The 13,765-nt window shown below is 37.7% G+C and overlaps 1 protein-coding gene across 2 annotated transcripts in view; it reads left to right on the top strand.

Annotated features, from left to right (window-relative positions):
* LOC136875964 (uncharacterized) overlaps positions 1-13,765 on the top strand; it is a 672,636-nt gene that overhangs the window by 232,838 nt on the left and 426,033 nt on the right. For both annotated transcript variants that reach the window (XM_068228419.1, XM_068228420.1), the window contains one exon: positions 7,707-7,811. In XM_068228419.1, coding sequence (XP_068084520.1) covers positions 7,707-7,811 — 105 coding nt within the window. The remainder of the gene's footprint in view (positions 1-7,706; positions 7,812-13,765) is intronic.

The raw sequence follows: 13,765 nt of genomic DNA, 5'->3' as shown, positions 1-13,765 counted from the left end.
TACGTATGAGACTTGAACTGTCTAGCCAAGGTGTCCTTCCATATACTATAGTATAGATTTGATGGGTTAACGATTCCGGCCTGGTCTTATATAGAAAAGAAAAAAAATATGATTCATTCATTTTGCTGAAACCTAGTATTTTTCACTGAACAGTTAAGTGTGATGGTCATTGTTCTTGTAACCTGCATCTGGTTCTAACCGTTACCACCCTCTAGGTCCCTGGTACGACCTAGGGATGATGAGGTCAATAACCTTACCCACCAGAGTGAGAAGAGAAGAGAGAGGAAAAGGGACAGAGAGAGAGAGAGAAAGAGAAGAGAGAGAGAGAGATAGAGATATATAGAGAGAGAGGTAGAAACCCTGGTGAGAAGGTTGTTAGCGTGTCCGCCCCAAAGAGGGAGTTATAGCGAACACGAGGGAGAACGATGGGCACCAGAAAAACGACGACAAAGGTCCGAGCACAATAAAACAACAAGAAACCATAGAAATTACCAAAGGATGAAGTTACCACACTTACCGGAAGCAGCGGAGGAAGACGACTTAAGGCCGTGGAAGCTAATACTTAAGAAAATCGGTGACAGTGCTCCACCGAACGTGGCGAATGAAAACCAACACTTAAATGGAAATAAAGAACTTTAATTGAAAGGAAAATTGGAGGTAACACATTAAATCTTTAAGTTGATAAAACCTATGTTTATTTTAAGAAGTAAAACCAAAATTAGTAAATAAACACAACGTAAAGTTGAAAAGGGGGAAAAGTAAATAACAATTAATAAAATGAATCAGAAAATACCGGGTATAGTTTGAAAGAAAAATTAATTCATTAGTAATTAACAATTAAGGTAAATAGATATTCTTTAACAGATAATAGATTATAATTATTATGAAAACAACAAAAGAAAAGAAAAGAAAAGGATGACCTCCGTACCCTAATGTGATTTGAAAACAACGGAAAACAAATTGACCTCCTTACATAAATACTACCTTGAATTATAAATGTGATCGATCACGGATAATTAATTAATTAAAAATACCATACTCAGTTAACAAGGTTTTCAATTAAATTGATTTTCAACGCGGCCGCTTCTCATGATTATCAAAATTAAATCATTCAGTTTCCACTAAGGACAGTTTCCAAGACATATAGAATTTTACGTAGAAAAACACAACCACCCGGGCCAAGAAAAGGTAACACAACATTAAAGGGTGGCCAAAATTAATTAATTAACATTAAAACAGTAAACAATACACTCAACTCGGAAATATATAATTCAAGATCCACACAGGCTCAATGCGCCAGACTACCTCAAAATCCCGACAACAATACCCACACAAAACCGTTGCCAAGGTAACCACCAAACAAAAGCAACGCTTCAAAAAACAAGGAGGAAAACAGGCAAGAGAAATTAATTCACAGAAAACCCCGGGGGGGGGGGGGGGGAAGAAAACATACCTAACAAAGGGGAAAACAAATCACAGGAAGGCAACCAGAAACCCAAAGAAAGTTAAGCCCGCTATCTTGGAGACTGTACCTTGGTTCACAAGGAAAGTTACAATTTAAGGTGCCAAAAAAACTCATTTTAATTTTAAATTAAATAGCCCAATTCAGTTCACTGTGGACCTTTCCACATTAATGTGATTAGTTGCCGAAACTGTTTTTCAGATTTTCATAACCGCACGCGCCAATAAGTAGCAATTAAACGACGAAGGTTAAATCATTATTATTATTATTATAATATTATTTCCTGAAATCGCCGAAAATACCAAAATCCTCTTCTGGACGACGCTTAAGATGTTTCAAACACTGGTACATACCTTTGGTGGTGAAGAAATTGTGAGAAATTCAAACCTGGCCATTGTTGAAAAGAATGCAGTCACGAGGTCAGCAACAAGACCTTGTTAGCAAGTATCCAGGAGAAAAATAGTTGCAAAAATATAATCGGAGGACATGGTAGGAGGTCTTCAACTAGTTCTGCGGGGGAATATCCCCGTTAATGGAATGGTTACGGCGGTTTGAAGGTAATCCACCACTCCATGGCGTAGCACTCAATCACACTCACGTTCATGATGGCTGCCCCAAGCGAACTGAGTCTCGCGTCAGCAAGCGAGGAGGAGGCAAGTCTACCTAGTAGCAGGCCGGCGCATGCGCAGTTACGCGCAACCACACGTAGCCAGACAATGGCGCGCTGTATACAGTACTTAAAAATGGTAAGTTGGCAAAAGCCGATTGACACAGATTTTCCATGGCACAAGACCAGTCCAAAAAGGTTATAAAGGGAGGCTCACACTATTTAATATTGTCTCATGGTACCATTGAATATATCTGTGGAAGGTAACAGAAGCCAGGATGTATGCAGTTCAACATCATGCCGATGCTTATAGCTGTGTACCTATGCCATCATGGCGAACCTGCGACAATGACTTCGCTGATAGAAACATATTTTTGTTGGAAAAAAAGTACAGAAGTCGTGGTTGTGAGAGGTTCATTTAATTTTCTTGTAAAGAAGAGACAGAAATCCATAACTAGTACCAATTTCAGCTTTTGAAAGCTTCTCGTTTTCTCACTGTCGTTGTGAATGACAGACAGAATTAAGGATTTTATATATAGATATTGCATACACCACATTGAATTTTAAGATTTGAATGCAATTGAAGTAATTATGACCACAGTATTGTGTAAGTCAGCATATTTGAATATATTGTATGTGGCATAGGCAGGGCCGGAACTAGGAGATTTGTCAGGGGGGGCAAAGGTCATTTTGCCACCCCCGATCCCCCTCCCTACCCCACCCCCTACCACTAAAATATAATACCCCCGTACACTATTTTTTTAGACGCGGCGGTTGAAATTACACACCATATGTATACTATTCAGAAGTTTTATTTATGAAAAACACTTATATTTATACACTTATACATATTAATATATACATTACACTTGAAAAACACTTATACATGACTAATACAAATAATTTGTGTATAGTGTAACTCAATTGTAACTACGCAAAAAATTTATTATGTATTGTACCTCAAAATTGAATTCTTCGAGCCTTTTTAGCTGCAAATGTAATGATGATGTCATCAAAGTTGATAAGGGATGCTCGTTGATGTTCAATATACTTAGAGAGTCTCTCCTGTCCCATTGTACTTCTCATGTAGTTTTTGATGATTCTGAGTTTGCTAAGACTTCGTTCTCCAGATGACACTAACTGGCAACGTGAGAAACATTCTCAGTACAGTAGTAATGTTAGGGTAACCTTCCTCTAGTTTATTTTTATAAATAAGACAACATTTCTTTTGATGTAGCTTCCTTTAAATTTTTGTCAGCTGATAAAGCGTGGTGCTTGAAACTTTCTATTTCAAATTTGAATTCTTCAATGTTGAGATCAGCAGTGTAGGTATTTGCCAATTATTCTGCTTTCATTTTTAGATCTTTTGTTTGCATTTATTTAATTCGAACTCCATTAAAAAATCAAAACTTGCTGCATATGTTGTCCGTAATCATCTGGTCAATAACCTCTAACATAGCTACTTGGTACACATTCTGAGTACTTGTTGGAGCTTCATCGCCACTTAGCTCATCAGACATTTTTTTTGTTTTTTGTTTGTCTTTTTTCTGAGAACTCAGATGGTAGATCACTCATGCTTGCTAAGAATTTATCGTCAGTAATGGCTTCAGATGGAGCAAATTCTCTGCAAGACTTCAAGAGCGTTAAAAGGCCTTGAAGGTTCCGGGCAGCCAAATCTACTGTTACATTTCTTCTTTGCAAAAACTCATTGACATAATCGATCTTTTTTAAAAAAGCATGCCAAAAACATGTGAAAAGGATGAAGTCAAGTTTCCCAATATTTTTAAAAAGGGAGCTGGCCTCACTCTTGGTTTGAGGTGTTGAGAGATCGTGGTTTTTAAGATCCTCTAGAGCCTGCACAACTTTACCGTAATGTTTATACACAGCTTCGATCGCATCTAATCCTGCAGACCATCTTGTCAGTGGCACATGTTTTCGGAGAACTTCCCAGCGTGAAGTTGAAGCAGCAAAGAAAGAATACATACTGTTCAAGTTCCGAAAAAATTCTGATCCTCAATAGTAGCACTAACTAAATTGAGGGAGTGAGCAGCGTATGGGACAAAATATGTTAGCTCTTTCTCCTGAAGTAGTCTGGACTGAACTCATTTATACTTCCTGGCCATATTTGCCCCATTATTGTAGGATTGGTCTCTACAGTTCTCTAAGTTTAGTCCATCTTTGTGTAATATTTTAGTTTTTCTTGGCTGAGAACTTCACCTGATTTGTCACTAACTGGAAAAAATGAATAAAACTTTCTTCTACCTCCAATGTATTAGTTTTGACGTAACAAACTACTTGAGTCATTTGCTCACTGTGGCTGATATCTGGAGTGCAGTCAAATATTAAGGAATAATATTTCGCATCCAAAATGTCTTGTATTATCTTTTGCCTTATGTTATTGGCAATAATTTCAAGGAACTCGTCTTGTATTTTATGTGAGAAATACGAGATTTGCCCGTTCTTATGCCGTTCAATATGTTGTAGAAGAGGGACATTGTAATGCGATATAAGCTGTACTGTATTCAAGAACTTTCCACTGGATGGGTCGCTGAAACCAGTCTTCTTTAGTTACTTGGAATGGACTCCCTTGCTTTGCTAGGAATAGAATAGCATCGATAATGCAGCGCAATACCGCCTTCCAATGAGACTCTTCTTGATGGATCTGGTTTTGGAGTTCTGCATCAATACCTCCCTTTCCTAAACAAGATTCTAAAGCTTTCCACGAACACAAGAAAAGTTTGTGGTTTGATGAATTTTTATGTTCAGGCAATTTTTCACTGAGTTTTCTCCAATTAGTAAGTCCTTTTTCTTTAGCTATGGAAGGCACTTGATTTGATGCTAAGTGTGGAAACAGTCTGCAGGGAACGCAATATAGAGCTGTCTTACTTTCACTGTAGCCTAATCATGATTTCTTTACTTTTGCTCCATTTTTGAGAACTTTATAAAACCAATCTTTGGTTAAGTTACGCCCTTCTCTGCTGCTATTACTTAAATATTGCTCAATCAGATTTTCAAAGCTCATTTTTGTTATGTAACCCATTTCAGAATCTGAAAAACTCTGTGGCCATGAACTAGGATCCCCAAAATCAAAGGAAAACTCGGACGTTTCTTGAATACCAGTTGTAGGGTCTGGACGAGATAATAATTCATCTTCATTCGCTTCACCAGTAGGACTGAGTTTCTTGCAAAGTTCGACATGTTGCATGCCTTCCTCTCCAGCTTCAACGTCATCTAAAATATTAAAAGCCGGGGTTAAAATTAAATCAGTAATATGGTATATTACAAAATGAAGTATTAAAAAATTGTCGTAAATTGTGTGATAAGGCACAATTAATTCGTCTCTTCCCTAATGTGCTATAATTTAATTATTGAAATAAAAATTAATATTTACCTGATTTTTCTCTTGAGCCTTCATCTTCATTAACATTAGGGTTTTTAAAAATGTTTCTAATTTTGGTGTTTGTGACAGCACATCGCTTTCTTTCTTTTATTTATTTCTTCCTTCTCTTTGGCAAGTTTTCTATACGCGGCTCCACTGAGTCGTTTTCTGCCATCCATAATTTGGAAACTGATAAAAACTCAGTCAAAGTGTACTAAACAATTCAGTTTTCCAAACGCTGACAAACGGTAACACGAATATATAATCAACACTCCTAAACACTAATACTAACTAAATACTAAATGTAAATAAAATAAAACAACTGTCAGTTCGTATCAACACACGCAGACAACAGTTAATAATGTTATTAGCTTTACGTCCCACTAACTACTTTTTAAGGTCTTCGGAGACGCCGAGGTGCCGGAATTTAGTCCCGCAGGAGTTCTTTTACGTGCCCAGTAAATCTACCGACACGGGGCTGTCGTATTTGAGCACCTTCAAATACCACCGGACTGAGCCAGGATTGAACCTGCCAAGTTGGGGCTAGAAGGCCAGCGCCTTAACCGTCTGAGCCACTCAGCCCGGCGCAGACAACAGTGTACGCAGGCTACTCATTATTCATATCAGTAGTAGGCATAACAGTATAAGGCTTCGGCCACAGTGCAGGCGGCGAGCGGAGCGTTGCATTGTGTGGCGGCAAAGATAAGACTCAAACCTGCGTTAGCAAATGCATGTGGCCATAGTGCCAGCGGCGCGTCAATTTGGAGGGGAAGTTGGCTCAAGGACAACGCTGCCTGCCGCCATCCGCTCACTCCTGTTTGAGATTTCAGCTGCGCCGCTCGCAATGACTGTTCGTGAGTTAACAGGAGAGGAGATAAAAGTGTTAATTTCTGAAGTTCAAACCTGAACTTTCCTATGGAACGACAGAGAGAACAACTTCGAAAACCTAACAGCGACAAGGGAAGCCTGGAAAGAGATTGGAACGATCTTAAATGTACCAGATAAATTCAGTTAAAAATTAATCACGGTTATGGACATAAACAATATTGTATTTAATCCATCATATTATTATTATTATTATTATTATTATTATTATTATTATTATTATTATTATTATTATTATTTTACGTCCTATTGTTATTGTTTAATTAATATTATTATCCTTTGTAATATATTGCCGATATGAAAACTTGGCTTCGTCATTACATCTGACTTTTATGGGTCTCTGGAAGTTGGTGACTTGCTTCTGCAATCGCGCTTTACGTTTTACAAAGAAGTCAAGAGTTAGAATGGACATAGAAGTTATATATATGAAAAATCTTAGCAGGAAATCAATTCAGTTCTCCATATAAATGATAAAATTCCCCATGCATTTCACGTTATTTATTTACCTACTGGATGATTACAAAATTCTCTCTTAGTCCTGCGTTGAATTCTTCAGTTTAGATTTTAAAAAAATTCTAAAAGCAGAGACAAACGAGAAACCTTTGAAACTGCCATTATCTAATCACCTCGTGCAGGGGAGACTCTCGCTAGATGTCCACACAGGCGCTCTCTCCTCCCCACTCTTCAACTTTTCGACAGCGGCAACGCTCCGCTCGCCGCCTGCACTGTGGCCGAAGCCTAAGATTCACTCCAGACCTATGAATTACATTCATTCTTGTGTCGTGTCTTATAATGAAGAAAATAATGTAGTATACAGTGTCAGTGTAATAAAGTTGATGAATAGGGCAACAAAATTAAATAAAATAAAACAATATTAATTGTGGTATTATTATTTTGAAAAATTAAGTAACTTCTTATTATTTTTATTAAACTTTTCAATTTTTGCCGCCCCCTGGAATCTGCCGCCCGAGGCACGTGCTCCCCCTGCCCCGCCCTAGTTCCTGGCCTGGGTATAGGTTTAAAAGTTTTACTGAAGAAACAACTGAATATATGTCACTATATACAAATCGTGCAGCTTAATCTGTTACACCATTTGTATTATTATGTAAAATATGTAATTATTGTGTCATTTCAGGTTAACACTAATTTGACTGTCTCTGTAATAACTTTTTCAGTTTGTAACCTAGTTTGATGATAGATTTCTGGAATCAATACTATCCTTAAAATAGTTATAACATTAAGGTTAGATTTGTGAATCCTTGAGAATTTTACTTACTCATTCATATTCCAGAAATCTTGCATTTTTCCATTTAAAAGTCATTGGTTTTTTAATGTAAACTTACCAAACAATTCTCGACCTTCTTATGTTCCAGGTTGAGATAAGAGAGTTTTTTAACATGCTGATGAAACTGTCAGGGAAAACTGCCATTCCCCCTGTTGTGTCGTGCCGCATCACTAATGATGTTGCAATCATTCAGGTTAGTTATCCCTATATAACACTTGTTGTTAATGCATTGGTATTAAATTCCTTAGATTGATGTGTTTTCTGTAATCAGAAAGGGAACGTATTTAGTCATAAAATTGAACAGCAGGGAAGAGTAAGCCCTCGTGGATAGTGGACCTGTGCTCTTACGGTGCACTTTCTTATGGAAATGGTTTTTTGTTTAAGCGTTTCACGTATTATTTTTAGAATGTTGCATTACAGTGAAACCTCGTTAGTGTGTTCCTTATTGGCACTATTTCCCACTTAGCACGTCATAAATTTGAAGTCCCGATTCTCATCGTATTGAATCTGTATAAAAATATCTCCTTTATCGTGTGTGATGAATTTTCGCTATTACTGCTTAGTACGATCACATTTTTCCTAGCCCTGAAAGTGTTGTCATCCCTTGTGAAACAAACCGGATTTCCAGCTCTGGTAAGAACCGTCGCCACGGTTGTTTGATTATGGAAAAAGTTAGGCTGTTTGTGCTTGTATTCCATTCGCAAGTTAGAAATTTATTTTGTGTTGAGTGTTACAGTGAAGTTTTTTTCGTGTGATACGGTAGCCTATATCTGGATTTGGAACATAATTGTATGAAATTGACTAGTGTGTTGCATATTTGTCTTGTTATAGCCTAGGTATGGATACGGAAGAAGTGAAATTCCTGTCTAATGAAGACAACATTAACATTTTCAGAAAGTAGACTGGCGCCCGCATCTTTAAGCGCGCAGATGTCGCGAATGTTGAGCCCGCACCTTCGTGTTTCGACTTAGTCAAGGTTTTTCAAAATCGTGGTCAGTCATTCTGTCGCAGTCGCACATGGCCTAATATAACCTCCTATTCATTGTCTAAGAGTGTGTCCAAAAAATAATGTTTTATAACCCACTGCTCCGAAATAAAGGGCTTCTGTTAACCTTTGTTTTAGGAAAAGTGTGATCTGCAATAATACTTGGATATTTTTATTGGCCTCCGTGCATATGTTTTCATATTTGTTGTTTGATGTTTATCACACCATTTACACACTTTGCAAGTGAGAACACATTCAGCAATAAAATATACGGTCGAACCTCCCTTCTGCGGACACCATTGTTTCCGCGGAAAAATGTCCGTTACGAGAGGTGTCCACTAAAACAAGTTTGTAAAAATAATCAAACGATTTAACGGCAAAGAACATCCACCGTAAATATAAGGATACATTCTTTATTTTTATTGTTCTAAGTCATTTCTGTGTTAGTATTTCATAGAGTGTTATTATAAGTGATTTTACATCATTTACAAACAATACAGCTTCATGAAGTAATCGTGAAGCTTCATCATCTGTGTAAATTTAGCACATGCTTTCTTAACTGCAATATTCTCGAAAACGGAAGAAAGTCTGTTAAATGGTTCCATAGTGTTCTCGCCGTACTCGCGGTCCAGCGTGACACACAAATTCTTTATCTGTTTAAGCATATTTAGTCCCTGCTTCATTGACAGAACTTCTTGTTCTTCTTCCAATTCACCGTCATCGTCGCTTTTTGTTCCTGATTCGCGCTCTGCAAAACTATACGTTTTATTCAAAATGGTCCTTTTGTACGACTAATGAAGGCTGCTATGGATAGCTAGAAATATTTACGAAGCAGTGAATTAAATTAAAGCTGAAAATTTAGCTTAAAAGAATTAAAAGCTCTCTACCACAAGAAGAAAATGAATGATGAGTTGAGGTGCAAACAAACATGGACCTTACGATGCGTGCAACACACAATTACTGTATAACTTGATAACACAGATAGCTTACCGTAAAGTGCGTCCTGGAGTCAGGACTTCCAGTCGCCCTCGAGATCATCACAGCAAGGAATATTCTCGTCTTCGGCTTCAATATCATATGTTAAACCAGCTGTCGTTGCTGAAGTCTGAAGTTCATCATATTCATTTTGAACCTCTACCTCTGCTTGTTCTTCAACTGTAGAATTAGTGATGCCTCATTTTGCAAAGCATTTCCTGATTGTGGTTTCACTGACTGCATTCCAGGCTGCCTTTGTGTCCACGAAACTGCATCGCCAACATTGATCTTTTTCAAATTAAAAGCATAATCTGCTTCATCCATGTGTGCTGCTAACGACCGTAAAACCCATCCTCTTATGATAGTCTAATTTGAATGCTTGAATGATTCTTTGATCCAATGGCTAAAGATGAGTAGTAGTATTGGGTGGAAGGAAAAAGAGGTGTTTCTGGATGACACGTAGCATTATCTAGAAATAAGATCATGACAGTTTCTGGCCTTCATCTTGGAATCCAAAGCTAGGAGCCAATTCTTGAATATTGCTGACGTCATCCATGCCTTTTTATTTGCATGCCATTCTTTCTTTTGACGTTTTCCCACACTTGCAACTTTCATACGGCAAAGTTAGTGACTTCTTCGGGATTGCCCTAAAGAACAGACCAGTTTTATCAACATTCAAAATGTCTTTCAGTTCGTAACTATTCAAAATATCTGGTAACCTATCTTTCCAATCCGCTTCTTCAGTCGCAGACACATCACCACCTTCTCCACAGACTGTTCTGAAACTAACATTATGACGTTTTCTAAAACAATCTAACCAACCATTGTTAGCTACAAAATTTTAAACTTTCAGATTATTTGCGATTTTTTGAGTTTTTTCCTGTAACATTGGTTCACTCACTCTCACACATTTTCTTCACTTGAGCACACTTGAACTATTCGTATACCGCAACATTCACTTCTGAATAAACTGTCTCCCGCTTTCTTTTCACTCCTCGATTCCTATTTTCCTCCCACTCCTTTAATATTTTTCTTTTCTTCACAATAGTGTTTGAGTTTTCTCTCAGTTGAATCTTTCGGCAAGCTTTCTCACTGAAAGTCCCATGTCACTTTCTATAATCATATTTCTTCTTGCCTCGAGATCTAAACACGGCCGTCCCTTGTTACTCATGTTTAACAGACAACTGAAATGCTATGGTATTTCTGTCTCACTAATTAGCGCCTGTACTACTGTCTTTTCCTACTCAAGTTGACTACCTGAGCTCGACCTTACCAGCGACAATCCGAGTTATGAATAGAATGATGCAAGAAGGTAAGAAAATCTCCAGATAACTTGTGAGTCAACCATCTCTGGCAGCATTTCTGGGCAATTAGAATTCTCGGAATAGGCCTATACACCACTAGGTAGAACTGCATTCCGATGTACCTTCTCTCCCCTTGCACTCGAAATAGTACAAACATTCAAAAGGGATTTCCTTATGTCTGAAGAATGGTTTTAAAAAAAGGATTACGTGTGGTTTGGTGTAATAAATTGTACTGCAACGTGTAAAGTGACCGCTTAAATCAAGTGGACGGGACAAATGGCGATGTCCGCTGTCCGGAGTGTAAGGTGTCCATTTAAATTAGGCCAATTTAACACTTGTCTTATGTAAAATAAAATCAGTTCCGAGGAAAATTGTTCGTATAGGGATGTGTCCGCTGAATAAGGGTGTCCGTTAGGGCAAGTTTTACTGTATTATACATTCTTTGGTACATGTTTCGTCTATCAATAAATCAATTAATTAATACTATTCTGCATTTAAGCCAGTTGCCCAGGTGGCAGATTCTCTATCTGTTGTGTTCCTAGCCTTTTCTTAAATGATTTCAAAGAAATTGGATGTTTATTGAACATCTCCCTTGGTAAGTTTTTCGATTCCCTAACTCCCCTTCATGTAAACGAATATTTGCCCAAATTTGTCCTCTTGAATTCCAACTTTATCTTCGTATTGTGATCCTTCCTACTTTTAAAGAGTCCACTCAAACTTATCCATCTACTAATAAATGTCATTCCACGTCATCTCTCCATTTACAGCTCTGAACATACCACCCAGACGAACAGCTAGTCCTCCTTCTCCCAAGTCTTCCCAGCCCAAACTTTGCAACATTTTTGTAACGGTACTATTTTGTTGGAAATCCCTCATAACAAATCAAGCTGCTTTTCTATGGATTTTTTCCAGTTCTTGAATCGCATAATCCTGGTGAGAATCCCATACACTGGAACCATACTCTAGTTGGGGTCTGAACAGAGATTTATATGCCCTCTCCTTTACGTCTTTACTATAATCCCCAAACACCCTCATAAATATGTGCAGAGATCTGTACCCTTTATTTACAATCCTATTAATGTGATTACCCCAATGAAGATCTTTCCATTGCCTGCTGTCCATCTCGCAATATTTTCGAGGTAATTTTGCAGCTGGTCACAATCTTGTAACTTATTTATTACTCTATACAGAATAACATCATCTGCAAAAAGCCTTACCTCTGATTCCACTTCTTTACTCATATCATTTATATACAGTGGAATTATGATCACTCTGGGATGCAGATAATTTGATAACATTAACCGGCTGATAACAGTAGCCGAAAAATAAAAATTGATATGTAGCTTACTGTATTTTTCATAACCTACATGCACTACAATGAAACAGATACCGGTACACAGCACTGCAATACTGTTAATTGTTTTCATCTATGTAAAACAGTCTCTAATCATTGTTTGCTTCTGGCTGTCTCTCAAAAGTCCATTAATATCTTGTGCCTGTCGCATTTCAGCATTCGTTGGTGTTCGGGAAGTTTCCGCAACATCGTCATCATCAGCATCGCTATCTTCTGCTCCGTGTTCTTCACCTCTCATATCTAATTCGGTAGAAGTAACTGCCTCACATATGTCGTCTTTGTCTGATTCGCATCAGTAACGATGCCTTCATCAATGTTCATCCATTCCTGAAATTCATCTTCCGTTGAGCCTTTTGGACAAAGTTCAACATCCTCGTCTACTTCTGGTAACTCTCTTACAAATCCCCCATACTGGAAACAGTTCCTTATTGTATGTGCTGAGACATTATCCCATGACATGGCTTGAAGATGCAGGGCATCGAGAAGGCTGGTTGGTTTGGCAAGGGCATTGGCACAAGTTTTGTGTGAATCCTCTGTTTTTTCTAAGATTTTTGTACGCATTTCATGGCGATAATACACTTTCATGGTGCGAATGATTCCTTGATCGCATGGTTGAATTAATGAAGTCATATTTGCCGGTAAGAAAACCATATTGATGTTTTTGAGCTCACAGTTAACAATGTGTGTTGCACAGTTGTCAACCAGCAAAACTATTTTATGGCCTAGCGTATTATCCCACTTCAGTAGCCATTTTTTGACAATCAGGGCAGTCATCCCTGCATTAGAGTTGGAATGATAGTCCACTAGAAACTTATTGATGCCTTTAAAGCAACGTGGGTTCTTACTTTTCCCAATCACTAACAGTCTTTCTTTTTCACCAGACATACTCACACAACATAAAACTCTTACTCCTTCCTTGGAGGTTATGCAGCTTTTAGCACTTTCATATTTGAAGAAGTAAGTGTGTTCAGGTAAGGTGCAATAATACTTGCATGCTTAAGAACAAAATCCTTGAAAACAAATATGATAACATAAACCAAATTTATGATCACAATAAACGGAAGATTTTCAATGTTTTAGTATTTGTTCGTACGGGACTTCATAAAAGTGATTATATAATACGGTTGATAATATTATCCGTGATTACAATAAATGGCTACCACTGTATATAAGGAAACATACAGGTCCAATAATATTGCCTTGAGAAATTCCCCTCTTAATTATTACAGGGTCAGATAAAGCTTTTCCTACTCTAATTCTCTGAGATCTATTTTCTAGAAATATAGCAACCCATTCAGTCACTCTTTTGTCTAGTCCAATTGCACTAATTTTTGCCAGTAGTCTCCCATGATCCACCCTATTAAATGCTTTAGACAGGTCAATCGCGATGCAGTCTATTTGACCTCCTGAATCCAAGATCTTGCTGGAATCCTACAAGTTGAGCTTTAGTGGAATAACCTTTCCTAAACCCGAACTGCCTTCTACCGAACCAGTTATTAATTTTGCAAACATGTCTAATATAAATGTCT

This window comes from Anabrus simplex, chromosome 6, assembly GCF_040414725.1.
Source record: "Anabrus simplex isolate iqAnaSimp1 chromosome 6, ASM4041472v1, whole genome shotgun sequence".
In the NCBI taxonomy this organism is placed as follows: Eukaryota; Metazoa; Arthropoda; class Insecta; order Orthoptera; family Tettigoniidae; genus Anabrus; species Anabrus simplex.
This window is presented reverse-complemented; position numbering and strand designations above follow the sequence as displayed.